Source organism: Eurosta solidaginis, chromosome 1 (assembly GCF_040869045.1).
Source record: "Eurosta solidaginis isolate ZX-2024a chromosome 1, ASM4086904v1, whole genome shotgun sequence".
NCBI classification, from domain to species: Eukaryota; Metazoa; Arthropoda; class Insecta; order Diptera; family Tephritidae; genus Eurosta; species Eurosta solidaginis.
In genome coordinates, this window is record NC_090319.1 from 205,421,638 (window position 1) to 205,443,702 (window position 22,065).

At 38.9% G+C, this 22,065-nt stretch overlaps 1 protein-coding gene across 1 annotated transcript in view; it reads left to right on the plus strand.

Annotated features, from left to right (window-relative positions):
• Positions 1-365: 365 nt before the first annotated feature.
• Positions 366-22,065, plus strand: part of LOC137239534 (acetylcholine receptor subunit alpha-like) — a 1,517,845-nt gene continuing 1,496,145 nt past the window's right edge. Inside the window, exons 1-2 of the mRNA XM_067764959.1 lie at positions 366-527; positions 12,249-12,358. Of these exons, the coding sequence (XP_067621060.1) occupies positions 366-527; positions 12,249-12,358 (272 nt within the window). The remainder of the gene's footprint in view (positions 528-12,248; positions 12,359-22,065) is intronic.

Genomic DNA, 22,065 nt, shown 5'->3' on the forward strand with positions numbered 1-22,065 from the left:
CAATAACGGTGGATTCAAAGTTGCCATCAGACCAACCAACCACTTCTTCAGCTAACCCCGGCCCCGGAAAACGAAAGAAGGACTTTGTTAGCTGCAGTGAAAAAACCAAACAGCGTCGAGTGGATGACCTCCTGCAATCTAGAAGTCCTGGTGAGTTACTTTATGCGGCAGAAGTATCAACGCGTATGCCCGGCAACAGAAATGTTGCTAACATTATAAAAAAATCACAGGAAACCACTCAAATATCTGGAAAAAAGATGACATGTGAGCCAGATGCAAGATGCTTGAGCAATGTAGGAGCTTTAGCATACTACGTAGATAGTAAGTCAACGACTCATGGGTACAAAACGACTCGGAAGTGGAGCATGAAGGCAGGCCATACGGTTTATCCATCATTTTATAGTCTAAGAAAAGCTAAGGCAGAGTGCTATCCAAATGAAATTGATGTGGCTGAAAGACGTGCGGAAATTAAAGTCCAGTCCGATAAATATGTAGAGCGTTTAGTTTTAGCAAATCAAGAAGTTTTTGTTAGTTTATTACCTACAAACTTGACGTATACTTTAATCAGCAAGTGGGGTTGCGATGGAAGCTCTGGCCATAGCACATATAAGCAAAAGTTTACATGCAGTTCTGACAATGATGAGTTATTGTTTATATTTTCTTTCGTTCCTCTTCAGTTACAGGATGAAAAAGGTAACATTGTTTGGCAGAATCCTCGACCTTCTTCTACCATGTATTGTCGTCCAATTAAATTTATTTTTTCTAAAGAAACAAAAGATTTTATTGTTTTTGAAACGAACAAAGTTTTAGAGGAGATAAATGCGTTGTTGCCAAGAAAGTACATGCTCGAAGAATACGAAATTTCCGTAAATCACAACATGCTTTTAACAATGATTGACGGAAAAGTTTGCAATGCTTTGACTGAAACTTCTTCCGCACAAAAGTGTTATATTTGTGGTGCCACTCCAAAATATATGAAAAATGAGTTACGGGACTTTACGCCTAACCGAGATAATCTCCTTCGCGCATTAGCATCTGGGTACAAGATAAATATCCAAAGGTTTGAAAAATTTGCGGTCGAGACTAAAAAACTATACATAGATCTCTATCCATGGTTTAATATGCCTGTTACAGTTCATAAAATCATAGAGCATAGTACTGATATTATAAAATCAGCAATTTTACCTATTGGGGTCAACTTTCTGAGGAAGCACAGGAAGCTCGTAACAAAGATTTGAGACGATTCAGGGATGATAACACACAAAAGCAGTCGCGTGAAGCGACGAATAGAGATCTTATGAATATGTTGCTTAATTAACAGTTTTAGGGAGATACCTAAGAAAAAATTTAAAAATCTGACTACAGAAGTCTTAAATTTACTGTCCCCCGATAATGTTGAAGAGTCAATAAATACCCCAGTTGTTTCAAGCTTTCACAGTAGTAATGCTGATGCTCATGACTATTCCACAAGTGACTCATCGAATGAAAGTGATGATAGCGAATAATAACATAATTATAAAAGATAACCTATCCTATAACTTTTTGGCGGATCAGGTTTTATTTAATTTAAATCTATTGTCTTTTCCACTTTGTATGATACTATACTTTTAAGTTTTTGTAATAAGTAATTTTCACATAATTAGTTTAATTATTTACATTTTTATTATTATTATTGTAATTCACTTTTACATTCTTGACTGGTACTATAAAATAATTTTGTAAAAATTGTAGTGGCAGGATAAATACTCAAATAAATACAAAATATGTATGTACATATGCACATTCACTCACATAAATAAGTAGACACCCCTTTTTGGACAATTCTTACAATTTTCGCTTTTGCAAATTTATTTTAACTAATTTCCCATAAGAAAATTTGTCACGATCTATAACAAAAACTAAATTATATTTAAAAAATGTTTGAAAAATTCGACGAATTTTCATAAAAAATTTTAATTTTTTTTCCGAATTTTTAGAATTTTTTAGAGTATTGAGATTTGTAGTCCATTCAATTTAAGTACAATAAAGTAATATTCTTAAGTCCTTTAAATTTTTTTGGATCTATGTTACTTATTCACATGAGTTACTGTATATGAAATAAGCAAATATGTATATGAAGTAAAATTTTGGAAAAAAATAAAAAAAAAGAACATATGACTGAAAAAAATGACGTAGTTGTAATAAATGACTGCATATTAAACGGAAAATCTCATAAAATAATTTTGTCCAGCTAGCTTGTTCTACACGAAACACTGTGCGACGGTACATTCTCGCTCCTGAGAAATTGTAGTCTGACAAATTAAACGACCGAGTTTCTATGATTCTGATTAACGACTGATTTTTGTGCATCATCATTTTTAGAAGTTCGTGTAGCGTATGTACATACATTTTAAGAAACATATCTTTAAACCAGGGATGCACCTTAACGTTAAGCTAATCGTTTATCAAAAAATTTCCACCGTTTCCGTTGAAACACTTCGAAATATTATCGATAAAGAAATTATCAAGATAAATTGTATCTCGTTTTTAACCGAAACGAAAAGCTTTCGTTAACGTTAAAAACGTTAATGAAAACGTGATACTTTATGTTTGAATTGTGCTGGCAATGCTATAGCCATGGTGAAGCCGTAAGGTGGCAACAACGAGCGCACATACACACACAAACTCTATGTAATTTGTTTGTGTAATTCGTTGGTGGTAATGTCAAAAATACTCTGAGAAATGTTCGTACTGTCAAAATTCATGAGAAAAGTTGCAATCAGCTTGGATAATGCTTTCACCTTTAATGACTCCGCCATCAATCAGCTTTGCCAGCATAGTTTGAAATTAATAATCAACATAAACGATTTGATTTCGTTTTGATATGGCAGAAAACGAAACGAAATCATTTCGTTAATTTGACGATCTTAACGTTAATAAACGAAACGAAATGACTTCGTTTCGTTTATTAACGTTGATTATCGTAACGAAATGATATCGTTTCGTTGGTTAAGCATGCCTGCTTTAAACTATGTGTTAAAACGAATACATTACTCTAACGACGTGAATAAAAGAATAAGGACGATGGATATCAAAATTAAAGTAACAGCGTAGACAGCAAATAGTATTGGTTACGCATTCTTATTTACATCACTCCTTTGCCAACTATACATATATGCGTGTGTATTAACATACTTATCTATTATACTTGGGTTTGATTGCTACAGTTTGTTTATCCATGTATGTGCTTAACTATGTTTACTTTGAGCACTATGTTATTAATAACATTAAGTAACAAGTTTAAATTTAAGACCTTTTTCACAGCAACATTATTATAAACCACTTGTTGAGTGTCTATCTCATAACTGTGGCTACATTCAACATTTATTATGACCGTTTTACTATTTTTAGTCAACTTTCCCCTAGCGAAATTGTATGCCTCTATATCACGCAATAAAACATTGACGCGCAGTAACACATTGTGACGTCTATCGTCGATTTGGTGAGTATTGCACACTCCTTTGCCAACTCTTCGCCCTTTCTTTACCTTCTAGCTCTTTATGACCGGAAACATAGTATAGATATGTGGTCTGGCCTGAGCAAAGAGCTTACAATGCTTCTATGCATTCCATAACACTTCTTGATGAAGTGCTGTGTAAGTTTATTGCCATAATCGGCGCCTAACTACCAATATATATATATTGACGCTGCTGCAGCTTAAGCAAGCTTCCTCCAGAGTTTCTGCTGCTTTTTTCACGGCTGCTGCTTTTTTCCACCTGAGAGACGCTGCAGTACTCTGGAAGCTTGTACGATATACTTATTTTTGGATCGACACAGTAAACAGCAGAACCGACCTATTCGATTTATTTGGAACCATCCGTTTACACATGTGTAGTATATTCTGCCATTTTGCAACGTGGAACCTACCCTCCATCTCAATTTTGGCCCAAGATCACTTTCGATGCTCAGACATGGGACCATATATTCTTTTTCCCCATATCAGAGGGTGATATACCGCTATGGCCATAGGGCCTGCACTCAAGCTGCCCCGAGGCCTTAAGCCTTGTTGCAGTTACTTACGCTATATTTTTGTCTATTAGGTCTACTGGCTGGGTACGTAGAATGGCATGTCATGCTACTGTCAGGGTAGTTTTTAGGACTCCCTAATCATTGATACTCTGCATACCCCCTTAAGTTTTTTGGTATACGTATGTACAATATACATTCGTGTTTGTGTGGCTAGGCTGACAACTTTAGTTTTATGCAACCCTCAAAGATTATTTTAAGCCATTATTTAGTCGTTCTACTTGAAATATGCAACAAAGTAGAGAATATTCCATCTGGACCCGGCCTTGGTAAAATTTTTTATGCCCCATTAAATTTTGGTATTTGTCACCAATCCTGGTACCTCTCGCTCCGTGTTGGAATGTAGAAGTGGTAACATAATCCTTCCGCATCTCCTGATCGGAAGTGTGTGCTAAATAGTGCCGCATGGGGCACTTAACCATTCTTTGTAGTCCTTTTGTATCAGTCCCTGTATGCATCTCTCTAGGTAAGAGCTTTTCTCAGTCCCGCCGTTCCGTTGGAGCATTCTATGTCCGCACAAAAATTATTTCATGAAAACCTTTTTAAACTGTTGATTTTACGTTTACAGATCCTCAACAGATTTCTATACATTATTCGCTTTCTGCAACTTTTGCGAGCTTTAAATCCTCTTTTACCTGATCTCTAAGAAGACTCAACTCCTTACAGTACCATGGTGGCTGTACTTTTCCCTGGAAAAAGCTCTGTTGTACCCAGTTATTAGTGCCTTTGAAAAGAATTTGTTGCACTCATCCAACTCCTCTGCGGTGGTAACCTCTTTGGGCTGCCACAGTCTTCCTGATACTTATTTCTGAAAATTGTATCAGTCCCTAGGCACGCTGCCCCTGTTAATCATCTTTGTCTTTGTCTGGTACTTTCAGGTGCTCAAGGTCCATTTTCTGCATTTGGCATGTTAAGGTTCTCAGCGCCATTGATTTGCTCGTGCACCGGTGCCACTGAGCCTTTGCCCCCGTCATACGTCGCTACTTTCACATTATCGATGTCCTTTTTACCTCCCCTGCTTTTATCGTATTGGGGTTATTGTCCTGTCTCTCTTATAGGGTGCATAAAAATACTACCTGCCCCCTGGAAATTTTCCCAAGCTGTGAGTGCAACAGATCGTGCAATTCCTTACGAATTTGGGGCTATATTACGGGCCCCCTCTACGGGTCGGTGTACATAAAGTACCATCCTATCCCGTGTTTGTATATTTGGGCTCTGTCTATTCAGCATGTTAAGCGTGTTCTCCGCCTTCACCACTCGGAATATCCAAACCATGGCCTTTGACATCGTAGGGATCAGTGCTCTATACAACCCCTTTAACCTTGCATTTTCTTGTGCCATCCAGCTCTTTCGACGGCTGGCATGGCCTTAATTGATTCCTCTTGCATCATTTTGATCATGACGGATCGCCACCTTTCGGTTGATATCTGCCTATTGGGGTTGCTGCAATCTAGTAGTGCCACAGTCAGAAACTGCTTTGCAATTTCGGTCATCTTCTTCTCGGTGAAAACCGGAGTCTCAGTACCAGTGGCGGATCTAGGATTGTACTTCCGGGGGTTTATTTACTTCCTTATTTTATGTCGCATATTTGATTGTAACATAATGTAGGCAGGGTGAATTTATTTTGATTTTTACCGATGGCCAAAAAGGCAAAACGATCTCCAGAAAAAATTTCGATTACACAAAAAGAAAGTCGAAGAAAAAATTGCAAGGCGTTTGCCCAACAAGATGGGTCAATTTCATGAAGCGGCATCCTCTTACATTGAACTTCAGCCAGCAATATTCGAAGCCTTTGAAGAGATAGCAGAAGGAAAAAACGACAAAACTTCAGCACAAGCTTCTCAGTTTCAAGCTGCTTTTTCTAGCGTGCACTTTCAAACGTTGTTGTTGTAGAGATAAGGACACTCCCTGAAGGACTTGGGGGGTGTTATCGTTGTTGATGGTCGATGTTTCGGATGTAGATCCAGTAAGTTCCGATAACAAGCACAATAAAGGTACCAGCCCGATCATCTCGGGAAACGATTTGTTATGACCACATGAAACCTTTTAGGCCATACCACCCCCACCCCTTATATACATCAGGAGTGCGGGGTCGCCAGAGCCTCGGCTGTTAATGAAACAGGATTCGCCACGGGTAGGTGAGGTTGACAATTGGGTTGGAGAAGCTATATATTGGGAGAGTTTTGCTACATAAGAAACCATGCATCAGTAAACATCAATTAAATATATGCAACGTTGATACTGAGAGCGTCGAAGATTATTATAGAATCGCATTCTATATTCCATTCCTTCATTCATTCATAACTCATATCCAGAGCCGTTACATGAAACACCAATAAATGTTCCAAAATTTCCGTGTTTTGTTCCCCAAAAGTTAATACAACGCTGAAAAATGCAATAAACTGCGTGAATTTTATGAAAGTATTCTGAACTGTCTGAATCGGCGGCCACCATGGTGTGATAGTAGCGTGCTCCGCCTACCACACCGTATTCCCTGGGTTCACAACCCGGGCAAAGCAACACCAAAATTTTAGAAAAAAGGTTTTTCAATAAGAAGAAAATTCTTCTAAGCGGGGTCGCCCCTAGGCAGTGTTTGGCAAGCGCTCCGGGTGTATATCTGCCATGAAAAGCTCTCAGTGAAAACTCACCTGCCTTGCAGATGCCATTCGGAGTCGGCATAAAACATGTAGGTTCCGTCCGGCCAATTTGTAGGAAAAATCAAGAGGTGCACGACCCAAATTGGAAGAGAAGCTGGGCCTTAGATCTCTGCGGAGGTTATCGCGCCTTACATATATTTTTTATTTATTGTTCTGAATTGTTCCACAACTGAGTTTGCAATGGAAGTCAAAATGTGGAGAAGTTCAGATGGTCAGAATTTTAAAAACGTGTTTGATGCAATTGAGGTGGGTACAATTTAAATGATTACCTACAAAATTTGTATGCTATGTTGTAGTTGTTGTTGTTGTAACAATGCTCGCCCCACCTAATAGCCGCGACCGATCACAAATTGTCATCAATATCCTCAAACAGGAGTCAAAGGAAACTTGCCGTTTCAACAGGGATTGACCATAAGGAAAGGGGTGTTAGAGGCGTTGGTTCCACATTACAATTAAAAAAATGGTTGGTGTCATGTGGGGACACATTGCAAGCGGGGCATACATTATGTATGTCGGGGTTGATTCTGGATAGGTAAGAGTTTAACCTGTTACAGTATCTAGAACGAAGTTGAGCAAGAGTGACACGCGTTTCCCTGGGGAGTATGCGTTCCTCTTTGCGAGTTTTGGATAATTTTCTTTAAGTACTGGATTCACTGGGCAATTCCCGGCATAAAGGTCCGACGCCTGTTTATGGAGTTCACCAAGGACCTGCTTGTGTTTTTTCACTTCATACGGCTGGGTTCTCAGGTGCCGTATTTCCTCAAAATGCTTACGGAGATAACTCCTTAAGCCCGTAGACGGTGCTGGTTCATCAATCAGATGTCTGTTGGGATGCCCAGGTTTCTGGGTATTCAACAGGAACTGTTTGGTCAGCATCTCATTTCTCTCCCTGATGGGGAGTATTCTCGCCTAATTATGCAGATGGTATTCTGGGGACATAAGAAGACAGCCCGTGGCGATTATGAGAGCAGTATTTTGGCAGGCCTGTAGTTTCTTCCAGTGGGTAATTTTTAGGCTTGGCGACCATATAGGTGACGCGTAGCACGTAATCGGCTGGCTAATTGCTTTGTATGTAGTCATGAGCGTTTCTTTATCTTTTCCCCAGGTATTGCGAGCGAGGGATTTGAGGATTTTGTTACGGCTCTGAATTCTCGGAACAATTGCGGCTACGTGCTCACCAAAATGTAGATCCTGATCAAACGTCACACCCAAGATTTTGGGGTGTAGGACAGTCGGTAGCGTAGTGCCATCGACGTGGATGTTCATAATTGTCGACATTTGGGACGTCCATGTTGTAAATAAGGTCGCGGAAGATTTAGTCGGTAATAATGCCAGGTTTCGCGAAGCGAAAAAACTGGAGAGATCAGGGAGGTAGCCGTTTATTTTATTGCATACCGCATCGATATTTGGGCCTGGGCCTGTGGCACCCCTTGTTTAATTCTCCTTGGTTTTGATGTTTCGTTTCTAAATTGCACCGATGCCTGCCGACCACCCAGATAATTTGCGGTCCACCTTTTAAAACATGGGGGAAGGGTAGACCCTTCCAGGTCTTGCAGTAACGAGCCATGGTTGACCGTATCAAAAGCTTTTGGTAGGTCTAGCGCTACGAGTACTGTTCTATGGTGGGGGTATTGATTTAAACTGCAATTTATCTGGGTGCTAATGGCATTTAGCGCGGTGGTAGTGCTATGGAGTTTTCTGAAGCCATGCTGATGAGGGGCTAGCTGTAAATTGACTTGGAAATAAGGGAGCAAAATGGCTTCAAGCGTCTTTGCCACTGGCGATAGGAGAGATATCGGACGATTTTCCATTTCTCGGGTATGACAAAGATGGAAAGAGACAGGTTGAAGACATGCGCTAAATATTTGAAATCCTCTTTCCCTAGGCTTTTAAGCATCGGTATGGCTATGCCGGCTGGGCCCACTGCTTTGGATGGTTTAGCACCACCAATGGCGTCCTCAACCTCTTTAGCGGTGATGGTGATTTGTGACGCGCTGAATTTGTGTTTATGTGCGTGTCTATTGGCTCTCCGTCTATCTTTGTCGACCGTAGGGTGCATTATATATTGTCGGCAGAAAGCGCTCGCGCATTTTTTCGCATCCGACAGCACTTTGTCGCCAAAGGCGATGGAAACTTTGTCTTTGTGCTTAGTCGGATTCGATAGGGACTTTACGGTGGACCAAAGTTTACCCACACCGGTAGAGAGGTTACAACCTCTTAGGTGCTCCTCCCATTTCGCCCGCTTGTGTTCGTCCACAAGCAATCTGATGCGTTGGTTTATATCCCTTATTTGGGGGTCGCCTGGATCAAGCTGTCTTATAAGGTCACGTTCTCTCGCTAAATTTGCGGCCTCCGCCGGGAAGTGGGGCCGAATTTCGGAAATTCTCCCGGCGAGAATGAAACGTGCCGAGGCGGATTCAATGACCTTACGGAAGGCACGCTCCCTTTGGCGGGCATCAGTCGGGATAGGGAGGGCAGCAAAGCGGTTGTCTGTAAAGGAATTATATTCTTCCCACTTTCCTTTTTTGAAGTTTGTGAAAGTGCGTTTTTCAGTGACGATGAAGTCGGCGGTACGCTCGAGCGAAATAAGTATGGGCAGGTGGTCGGATGCCAATGTTACCATCGGCTGCCAGTTGACGCAGCTTACGAGTTCTGCGCTCACGATTGAGATACCTGGCGAGCTGTAACAGCTTCCTACCATACGTGTGGGGGCGTCTCCGTTTATTGTGCAGAACGTCGTTTCTTCTATGTGATCCGCCAACACTTCCCCCCCACTGCCCGCCCTCAAGTTTGAATGCCATAGATCCTGATGGACGTTGAAATCGCCTAAGATAATGCGATTGTTGCCAGTGAGTAAGGCCGTGATATTAGGGCGGTATCAACCGGGGCAACAGGTGGCAGGAAGGATGTAGATGTTGATGATTTCTAGGTTTGCATCGCCTGACCGGACAGATAGGCCTTGACGTTCTAAGACATTGTCCCTGCGGTCGACGCCAGGATAAAATATATAATATTGCACAGAGTGGTGTATGATTAACGCGAGGCCGCCTCCATTTCCGCTCTCGCGGTCTTTCCTGTGGACATTATACCCAGAGCAAGTCTGCAATGCAGATCTTACTGTGAGTTTAGTCTCTTGAATCGCAGCAATGCGGATGTTGTGCCGCTTCATGAAATCGACTATCTCCGTAATCTTCCCAGTTAGGCCATTACAGTTTAACTGCAGAATTCTGAAGTGCATAAGGGGAGACGTCGCCACTCTGGGGGTAAGTGACGGGTGACTACGCCTGGGTTGTGGAAGGCCAGGACGCAATTGCTGTTGTGGCCCTGGGACTGGGCGTCCCTGGGCAAGCATTAGGGTACCCGGATGATTTGGGTTTCCGACCTGGCAACATGGCGCGATGAAACCCGTCGGGGAGTTGCCGTCGCCGAGACCAGAACATCTAGGAAAGTGGCACCACCCAAGGCGGATGTCGCAAACCTATATATTCTGTGCTGGCAGACAGTGCAAACGGAGGTAGGGACTAAGAGTCTGTTTCCCTGACCTGCACGATTGCTGCCGGAAAAGAGGGGGCGAGAAGACGGGGCAGGGGCTGATGCTCAGCATTGCTACCAACTCTACCCTGAAGGTAGTAGTTATGAGTGGTATCAGCTGTTTGAGTTGTTGGCGACGTGGGGCGCGAGCAGCAGCGAGTACTTTTGTGGCTTGCTGAGCAGCGGGGCTGCTGGCAGGTAGTGGGGGCGCTTAAGCGTAGACTTCGGGACGCCCTTGGGCGTGAACACCGGTGAGCCACAAAAGATTTATAAAAGTTACGTGGACGTCGGGTTTTGGGATCAAGGCCAGAAAAACCTGTCCGATGCAACCATCCCTTGCACGAGACACACTGAACAGAGTATGACCGTCCTAAAAAGATTCTTTTCCGGCAGATGCAGCAAAACCATTTCTCAGGACCCGGGTCAGGAGACGGACCCGGATTGGATTCGATGCCTTCCCGGAGTAAGAGTGTATGGAGCAGTCCTGCTGCAAGGAGCTGCTGGGAGGATGACAATTTGTGGGAGGGACGAAACAAATTAAATGGGGTCACACTGAAATGACAGTCCTTGGTCGGGAATAATCCCGAGTCGCTCCGGTACATAGAACCGACTGCCTTGGGAAGCGATTTGTATGCTATATTTGTATGCTATATTTCTTATTTATCTTATTTTTTCATACGGTGAACCCAAATGCTTTCGAACATGTAAATAAGATATTGCGCATATTAGCCATTCTACCAGTTTCGACAGCAATACCAGAACGCACATTTTCTGCCCTCAAAAGTTTAAAATCATACTTGCGGAGTACAATCAGTCAAGAACGTTTGAACGGACTCGCTTCACTGAATATCCATATTGATATACCACTTTCTGTAAACGAAGCACTAGAAGAGTTTTTTCAAAAAACCTAGGCGATTGTTGGGAAATAGTTATGAGAAAAGTTAGTTTCTTAATGCTGTATGTGTTTAAAGCTTGAATATACAGCCATATTTTACTGACCGATTTTCGCTACGACCCAAATTTCATATCGTAAAAAGGTACGAAAAATACCTCACATCTACACCATCTTCTTTAATTTTGTATTTATCAACCTTGAGATGCCCATTTTACAAGCTGAAGCTAACTTAAAGTATTTTTCGTACCTTTTTTACGACATAAAAATTGGTTCGTAGCCAAAATGGGTCAGTGCTGATATTCTTAATAAAAGTGGATATGTTAATTTATTTAAGTTTTACCGGTAACACCGTCATTTTAACTTTTGTACATTCTATCAACATCTCCACATTTGCAGATTTTGAGGCCTTGTATATATTAATTTCGTTTCATCACCGAACTGTCTTCGACATTCTTCCACTGTGTCACAGTTGGTTGGGTTAACCACTGGACCCAAGTGCTGCATAATTCTTAATGCTGCCCGGTATTTTGAGGGGGTTTTCTTTAGCTCCCTATCTCATTGTTCCCGTTCTAACGTTATTTCTTTGTCCGTGCTGGTAAACCGCTACTTTACCAAGCGCGCTGAAAGCGGTTTCTTCTTCCCCGGCTTGCAACGTCATCACCTTTTTCCTCCTCATCCTTACATTCTTTGGAAGTTTTTGAGTTCATCTTGATCGTACGACCAGTTGCCCGACAAATAATTCTATTTCATCTAGAAAATTATTGTTGTATTTTTAGAACTAGTTAGATTTTAGCCGGAAACATTTATCTCGAGTCTGGTATTTTTTCTGAGAATTTTGGTAATCCACTACGTAAATTTTTTGTAAAAAAGAAGAATTATAAAATAAATGATGACCTTACACTGAATTAAAAGACTCGCAGAGAAACACATGGTTGCAATTTCAAATCTGTTAAAAACAAAAATTCATTGTTTTAAACTGCGCGTTAATAAAATTAAGTGATACATATTCTTATAAACGTTTTGAATTTATCTTATAAACCGTATGCCATTACTTTAAAATTTTCCGTTGACATACATGCTATTGCTTCATTTATTTCCAGTCTTGGTATGATTACAAATTGCGTTGGGATCCCAAGGAATATGGAGGAGTACATATGCTTCATGTACCATCAGATCATATATGGCGCCCAGATATCGTTTTGTACAACAAGTGAGTAATCTGATACATATCACTAGAAGTATAAATGATCCGACAAACGCTGTTTTTCCATATCGATGGTTGAGTGCAAGTTATCCTATAAGCCTGTTTGATTAAAACATAGTTAACTGCATTTTCTGAAACATCAGTTTTATACCTACCTTGTGTGATCTTTTTTGTAAGCGAGTTATCAATAATGGTTGCTCATGGGCCAGTGAAAATTTGTTTCAACAGACAAAAAAAAACTAAATATGCTGATCTGGTAATGCGATACATGTTTTTGTATTTATTTTGACGTGTTGAATCGAATGTGATATTGGAGTTGACCTAGCGGGTCTTTTTTGACTTTAACCTCGAAAAATAGAGAAAATATAGTTGCTATATTTGGATTAAGCATGCAAAAGTACATGATAATACATGTGCCACGTTATTTTGGCTTGCGTGTCTGGGTAATTTCATAATAAAACACAGGCGCAGCAAAAAAAAAATCCGAATCCGGCATCACAATCGACTTAATGGCTCTTGGTGTACCAAACAAATGTTTTGTTTTATCGGGCTATTGATAAATAGTAGGAGAGCTGGTACACATTTTTGAGCAGGTATTTGAGGCACAATGAAAATTTTGTACAGTGCTTTTTTAATGGTATCTAAATATAGAAACGTAGAACTGCTAAGGGGTGGCGGGGCTGAAACAACCCTCGAATTTAACAAAAAAATAAATGTTTGTATGCTAAAAATGTCTTTGAGGAACTTTGAAAATTAATTATGTTAAAATTTGATGTTTGAAAAATATAAAAAGAAATAAGCCAGATTATTTGGTAGGGTCTAAAACTTTGCCAGATGATTGCAAAATAATTTTTTTTTAATTGAAAAAATGTTTTTGAGGCACGTTGAAATTTTAACCACATATTATTTCTAATTTTTAAAAAATTTTTCAGAAAGACAGAGTATTTAGATGGGACTTTCTACCTGCCAGGTGTTCGACAATATTTTCATGAGTCCGAGTGAACAGCGTTATGCCTGCGTGTGAGTGTGAGTGAGATCGTATATCTGCAGCTCTCTACGTCGAATAATAGTGCAATGTGATTGACTCTGGCGAGAGCATGTGATTTAAAGTTCCCATGCTGTTGTTAGTTAAAATTGTGGAGTAAAATTTTTTGATGTTATGTTTTAACATTTTTTTAAACAAATATTATTTACAAACATCGAAATGGATAGTGAACAATTAGATTTTGTGGTTTGAGGCAAAATCAAAGATAAAGTTATCATTTTTAATGAAAATACTCTAAAAAATTTCATGAAATATTGATATTTCGGTAATTACATAAATTAAAATACAAAAATGTTGTTTTGCCATTAAATGTTAACCTCAAAGATGGTATCATACACATTAGCCTGGGTTGGTCCTCATAAAAAAAAAAGTTGCTAATGTCCGCCCCTAAATTCAAAGATTATGTTGAGAGGGTTTCGGAAAATTTTTTTTATATTTTTTTTGATCCTTCGAAATACAACGGTTTTTTCGTTGTCTTGGTTATTTGACGTCCGATTTTTAAAATTGATATGTCATTATTTTGGCCTTGAGAAGCTTCACATTTCCGTTTAATGTCCTTTTAAGCTATGAAGTCCTTTTCCCATGTTTAGGTCAGCTAACAAAATGTGGGCGTGGTCCGCTCTTTTCCCTTATTAGAAGGGCTGGATAATTTTTTGAGAAATTTAGTATAACAGCTGAGCGAACCACAGCAGAGCGGCCCACGCTCATATTTTTACTTTTTCAATTTGCTGAACGCGTTAACAAAAAAAAAAAAAATAAAATTTCGAAGTGTAGAATTTCGAACTTCGTAAGCCGATATCCATTTTTTGGAGGCTAAATTCGGAAAACGGAGATAATACTTTATTTACTTAAGCCTCAATCTCTACAAAAAAGTGGGTTTTGTCCAATACCCAGAAAAAAAGTTGATTTTGTCGCATAGTGTTATTATTATAAATACGAAACAACAGGCTTGACTCACTTATTTACCTTGACTCCCCCTTTTCAATGCAAACCCTGCAATTTTTCCTCCAAAAATATCATGAGTTTCAGGTCTAAATATAATAAGAATCAGGTAAAATAACAGTTGCAATAAATATTGAAAGTGCTATAACTTCTTTGTTTATTATTTTAGTAATATGGTTTCAAAGCAACATTTTCTTGAATTTTTAAGTACTTTCGTTTGGTAAGGAAAAAAACTTACATTAGGGGGGTGAAATTTTGTTAGCGGACTTAATCATGTGAAAACGACGTCAAACGGTGTGAAACGGACGTCAAATAACCATGTTACAACGAAAAAACCGTTTCGGCTGTATTTCGAAGGATCAAAAAAAATTAAAAAAAAATTTCCGAAACCCTCTCAACATAATCTTCAATTTTAGGGGCGGACATTAGCAACTTTTTTATTTTGTATGGGGGCCAACCCAGTCTAATGGTCCCCAAACTAGACTTCAAATATCATATTGAAACTTGTGTGCGTTGATCTAGAGGTGTGTTAGCTTTCGTTAAACGATGGTCAAAAGAATTTATGGACCCTTACGTCACAAAAGCACTCTTTACTGCCTTAGTTCGACCGATACTAGAATACGCGTCAATTGTTTGGAACCCACGGTATCAGATTTATCGTGACAAGCTGGAATGGGTTCAAAAAGCAGTTCCTGCTTTTTGCGTTAAGTCACTTATCGTGGGATCCAACAAGGAATCTTCCATCCCATAAAAGCCGTTTGAAGCTTATTAACCTACCTTCCCTTGAGAGCCGCAGGGAAATGTTGGGTGTATTGTTCATTGTCAAATTATTGGGAGGGATTGTGATTAGCCCATTTTTACTTAGTGAAATAAAGATTAATGTCCCTATGAGACCATCAAGACATTTTCAACCACTCTTCCTGAGTACATGCAGATCTAATTTTGAAATGCACGAAGCTTTTCGTTGTTTGTGTCTGGATTTCAACAAGTACTACATCAATTTCGATATTTCAGACTCGCCTTTCTTAATAAAGAAAAGTATACTGTTTAACCTAAATTAGAAAATGCTTATCTAATGCAAGCACGGGCAAAAATTCGATATTTCAGATTCGTATTTCTTAATAAAGAAAAGTATACTATTTAACCTAAATTAGAAAATGCTTATCTAATGCAAGCACAGGCAAATCAAAACACATAAAAGTGTGATAAGATCATAAGCCTAATAAATACATTACAAAAACGTACTGATCGCTGCGTCATCTACAACATACATTACATCTCATGAGAGCCCCCTACTGGACAAACAGCTCCCTCATGAGCATTTCGCGCAAGAGCGCTTCACATCGGCTCCCTAATGGGCACACAGCTACTTTCTGAGAAATTCTTGTCCTTCAGAGATCCTCACAACGGCTGCCTGCTTGGGCATACGTATAAGAATTGATGCACAACAATTTATCCTTCTTATAAATTTGTAAAATAAATATGTTATTTATATCGCATATACTACATGTTTTAAGTAAATTGAACATTTTAGTCTGTATAAATTTTGAAATTGTAAAGTAATAAATAAATAAATATATATATATTTAAATTGGCTCGGAAAGTCTGCCAGGGTAGTGGGGGAATCCGCCCCGCCACAGACGTTGGGATGGGTTTCCTTCATAACTGAGAAGACTGCTCGTGCACTACCTTTCCCCTGAGTAATAAGGGATGTAAATCTCGTCTTACTCAGAGGAAATGGAGGTTGACCGGCAGGGGCGTACTCTCGGTGGAACCGACATTGTAACCACCCCCTCTGACCAAAAAGGTACCCCTTGCCGACTACCAACGGCAGCCGGCATGCACTCCACTCACCTAAGACGAAGTGTGCCTGCTGTTATTTGACAAATCGTCTTATTCAGGTTTGCCCATGAATACACTCGGAATTATACTCGCATTGCCGCGCGCAGCGCGACAACGAATGAAAATTTTCAACCATTGTGTGTTTCATCGCTGGCCTGCCTGTCAGGAGTCTTTAGTTGTTCAATGTGCAAATTTTAAGCCGAATTTCAAAAGCAACGAATATTGATAATGATTTTTTGCCTGGGCCTGAGGAGACAATAAGAATATCAAACAAAAATTTGTTTTTCAGAGGACCCGCATTTAGAGGTACTAAGAAATTTTTTTTTAATTCAGGAGAGTCTTTAGTTGTTCCATGTGCAAATTTTAAGCCGAATTTCAAAAGCAACGAATATTGATAATGATTTTTTGCCTGGGCCTGAGGAGACAATAAAAACCTCAACCAAAAATGTATGTTTATATGAATCCAAAATCGTAAAGTTTTCGTGGTGACTCTAATGAAGGTCCATCTTCAAAAAGTCTTCCAACAATACCACCAACTCTGTATCAAAGTCCATATTATTTAAACGACTTCGATATCGGTACCGTGAATAATAAGTTTTTGCGATCTAAAGAAGTCAACGAAATAATTCGTCGAGGTCATCAAAAGTTTCATGTTACTTTTCCACGTGTTTGTCATGACGAGGCATTTCCTACCTCGTTGCTAAACAGAATCTTGCCAAATGGAGAGAAAGTGGAGCGTGACTGGTTAGTGTGGAGTGCCAGAAGCAATGCTTTTTATTGCCTACCATGCCGTATATTAAGCACCAATACTTTAAATCGACCTAAAATTTGTTCTGCGGATATTCGAAATTCCAGGTATGGACGAAGCTATACGAGAAACTGCCATCACACGAAAATACTGAAGATCACATTAAATGTTATATTCAATGGCGATCTTTACAAAATCTAATTCAAAAGGAGGATACAATTGTTACACCTATCAACGACCAGCTAATCACGGGATTCAAGGGGTTGTGTAGCGCAATATATAGCTTCTCCAACCCAATTGTCAACCTCACTTCGAGCGGCGAATCCCGTTTCACTAACAGACGAGGCTCTGGCGACCCCAAGCTCCTCATGGAACTTGGGGGTGGGGAGGGAGGGATGGCCTGAAGGTTCAATGTGGCCATATAAATCGTTCCCGAGATGGTCGGGCCAGCACTTTAATGGTGCTGTGTTACCGGAGCGTATCGGATCTGTATCCGACTAAGGACCATCACATCGATAACACTCCCCAAAGCCTTCGGGGAGTAACCTAATCGCTACAACAACAACAACAACAACCAGCTAATCACTGAAACTCAACAGTGGAAAAAAATTTTATATAGAATTTTGGACACTATTTTATTTTTGGGTGAAAGAGGCCTAGCTTTCAAAGGCGAAAGTATACAGTGGCTCCCAGCTTATTTCGTGCAGCTATAGAAAAAAACTGTTGGGCTATATAGTGACGGTGTCAAAAAAAATTCAAATGCACAGTTTTAACAAAAATATGCTTTTATTTGAACAAATACTTAATTTTCATGTGTTTACACGTTTGTGCTAATTATTTAATAAAAACTAAAATTATCTCAAAAACTAAGGTCACAGCTTATTTCGTGCACTGCGCTCTGCCTTAGAAAAAACTACTTTTTCTTTAGTTTAGTACCTCGTATGACCACCTTTTTGTTAAATAACATCTTCAAGATGATTTTCCATAGATGCAATTAGTTTTTGAGCGGCTTCGGGTGGTATCTTTTGCCTTTCTTCAAGGGGGGGGGGGGGGGGGGGGGTAAAATTTTGTTAGCCGACCTAATCATGCGAAAACGACTTCATAGGTTAAAAGGACATTAAACGGCCAAAATAATGTCATATCAATTTTAAAAATCGGACGTCAAATAACCAAAGTACAACGAAAAACCAGTTTCGGCTGTATTTCGAAGGAAAAACAATTTTTTCCCAAACCCTCTCAACATAATCTTCAAATTTAGGGGCGGACATTAGCAACTTTTTTTTCGACCCAGTCTAGGGTCCATTGTGACACCGAGATCGATGAAGCTAGTAACTTGGTCAAGCTGGTAGTCACCTATCGAATAATTATGTACCTGATATTATTTTGTAGTAAAACTCATCAATTTGCATTTGTTTAGGTTGAGGGCCATTTCATTGGCCTTGCACCATTGAACTAAGCTATCCAAATCGTTCTGAAGAAGTAGTCTGTCTCCAGGGCTTTGAATGGGTCTAAAGAACTTTACATCATCGGCGTACATTAAAATTTCGGAGGTAGTTAACATACTTGGAAGATCATTGATAAATAATAAAAACAATAGCGGCCCAAGATGGCTACCTTGAGATACGCCAGATGCAACTTTGATGAATTGCGATGACGCGTCTTTAAATATCACTTTTTGCTTCCTTCCTGTTAACTAAGTGGAGATCCATCCTAGAAACGTCGATGAGAACCCCATACAGTCAAGTTTGTTAATAAGAATTGTATGAGAAACTTTATCAAAAGCCTTGCTAAAGTCTATGTAAATTACATTTGTTCGAAGGTTACTTTCGCTGTGAACTCAAGCAAATTTGATTCGGTTGATTTACCTCTGTAGAACCTATGCTGAGACGGATGTATTATTCGATATAGTGAGTGGACTAACTGTTTTGTAACAATGCATTCGAAAAGCTACGGTATGTCACTAAGTTTTGCAATTCCTCTATAGTTTGCTACGCAAGATTTACTGACACTTTTGCAGAGTGGTATTATAAAAGATTCTTTCCAGAAACTAGGAAATATTCCTTGTTTTAGAGAGGGGTTAAATATATTAGTTAAGGGCTGATAAAGAATTTCGGCGCAACTTATCAGAACAACAATGGGAATCTTATCAGGGCCACTAGAATAAGAAGTCTTCATGTTTCCTAGCTTTAAAAATACATCTGTAGCAGATATTAACGAAAATCGTACACAGTCAAGCATTGGTAACTCAGGAGGAGGTCTGGGTTGTCGTGAAGCCGACTCGCAGTACTTTGTTGTCAGTATCATGTTGTCAAATTTCATCACAGAAGGAAAACCAGTAGTCTTACGTTTGGAGTTAACAAAACCATAGAACGACTTCGGGTTGAAAGTAAGATGAAGTTTTAGCTTTTCTAAGTAATTCTTGTAGCATATCTTGCTCAGAGAATTGTATTTGTGACGTAAAATAGAATAAACCCCATAGTCGCTTGACAAGCCAGATTTCTTATATCGCTTAAACCAGCGAGTTTTTTATATTTTTTAAGTAGTTCAATTCTCTAGTGCACCAGGCAGTTTTAAGTGGTGCTCTAGGGCGAGAAGTTTGAGGAACGCAAGTATGAAAAATGCGGTGTAACACATTAGTGAAATGCAGTACGCTTTCTTCAACATCTCCGTCATATTGAGACCAAATTATATTGGATACCTTGTGTTTCAACATTTCAAAGTCGGTTTTTCTAAATAAAAAGCGAACAGAAGACAAATCGTTTTGATTTGAAACAACATGTTTTAGTTGTCGCAATGTTTCAGCAATTATCTCCAACTAGTATCGCCTGTGGTCGAAATTCGACCCACTTGTATTTTTTTCAACTCAGTCTATACATCCAGTGTTGGTGGTAGTGCAATAATGCGTTAATAGTTAAGCAGTGAGTGGACATATAGTAAACTGGTCTAACTTACTTAAATTTTCATTAAGACGTTGTAATTTTTGATTATATTTTCTTAAATTTTCTACAAAATTTTCAAATGTAATTGTAATGTTTTGTATGGAGCTTCTTAAACAAAAATATAAAAAATATGTAAAATCAAAAGAAATTGACATAGAATTATGGTGAAATTACTTGAAATTAAATTGAAAAATAGCTTTTTCCATACCACCCCGGGCGCTACCGAAGCTAGTTTTGTGTGCTCGGTTCCCCAGTAGGCCTATATCACCCATATACATATATCGCCCATTTACTTCAATAGTGTCATAATTCAAAAAACACGAAATTTTAGTTGAAAAACGAAAAAAATAAAAATATAAAAAAATTTAAATGAAAGAAAAAAATAAAGTATTTAAAGTGCGAAAAAATTAAGTGAAGTGAATAAACAGTTCCATATAAAAACGTAATAAGTGCACTTAGACTTTTTTCCGGGTTTTAATGCTATCATTGTGGGAATATGAAGATTCATGTTATGATGATAGGATATTTAATGTGGATATTGCAATTCAGATCTATGTACGTAATTAATTTATACTAAATTTGTAAACACTCCATTTCATGAATATATATGACCATATCTACCATAAAATATCGTCTGTGAACGATATAATACTAAGATATAACAAAGCAGAATAAATTAGAAAGAAAAGAAAAACAAACAAAAACATGGAAATAATTCACGCAAACATATTTACTAAAATAAAATTGACTTCACAACTTTAAGCGACATAATAAAGTTAGGATTATGGGATCTAAGCATCCGATTAATGGACATAAAATCCAACAAAGTTAGCCTAATAATAAATATAGTAGGAAATATACTGTCTGTGCAATATTTCGACCTAAAATCGAAAACGTTTTTGGGTCGTTTTTTCGTTTAATATACAACGTGAAGTTTTCTGATGCAATCAAGTTGCATTTAAATAATAATAAATTAAGTTGAAATATAAGATAATATAATAAAATAAAATAAGAAATATTAAAACAAATTAGCATAAAAAAAAGACAGTATACCAATTTTACGTTATTTCTTTGTAGCAAATTTATTTTTTGTTCAGTATAAGACGTACTATATATAAAATAAATAATAGTTTAACAAAACACGCTTTTATAGCAAACTGAACTAAAAAACAGAAAATAATTTTCAATTAAAAAGAGTTTATATAACAGTAGTAGAAGGTCAAACAATCGTTTATAGCTAATCACCTCAAAATAAAATTGTAATAAAATTTAAGTTATTAACAGAATAATTTAATTCACAGTAAAAAGCTTGGGGTACATTTGACTACATTTCATATCTTTCGTCTCAGATATTTGCCAATAGAATGATTATAACATTCAATATCAAGCACCCCACGCTTTTTACTGTGAATTAAATTATTCTATTAATAACTTAAATTTTATTATAATTTTATTTTGAGGTGATTAACTATAAACGATTGTTTGACCTTCTACTACTCTTATATAAACTCCTTAATTGAAAATTATTTTCTATTTTTTAGTTCGGTTTGCATAAAAGCGTGTTTTTTTTTTAACTATTATTTATTTTTAATTTTTTAGTTCAAGTAATTTTAAAAGTTTTAGTCGAGAGTGATGAAACCTCGAAACGCCAGCGGTCCATGGATGAATCCAACCCCACGGTACCGAAAAGGGCCAACACGCAGGGAGGCTGGACGCGGTCTTTCGCCGAAATTGCCAAGGGTCGGTAGATCATTGGCATTATAGACGAGAGCAGCGAAGATGGCAGGATCCCGAAACAACAGTGGAAGTGGATAGAGGCCGCGCTCGCTACGGTGGCCGTTAAGGTTAAGAAAGACAACCCTGGTCCACCGCCATCTTACACCGATGCAGGGTTGTTCCAGGGCAATGTCAAGCTAATTGCCTGTGACGACGCCAAGTCGGTAAACCTCTATAGGACCGCCGTCACGCTGATAGGGGTGGTATATCCGGGCGCGCGCCTCAAGGTAGTGGAGGCGCGTGATATCCCATCACGACCAAGGGCTAGAGCCTGGGTTCCAGTGACGCCAACGGACCCAGCTAACATCCTGGAGCTGCTCCAGGAGTACAACCCGCCACAGGTTTAGAAGTCAACCCGGATAAAACCGAGCTTGTCCTCTTCACGAGGAGGTACAAATTACCATATCTTACACCGCCAAGA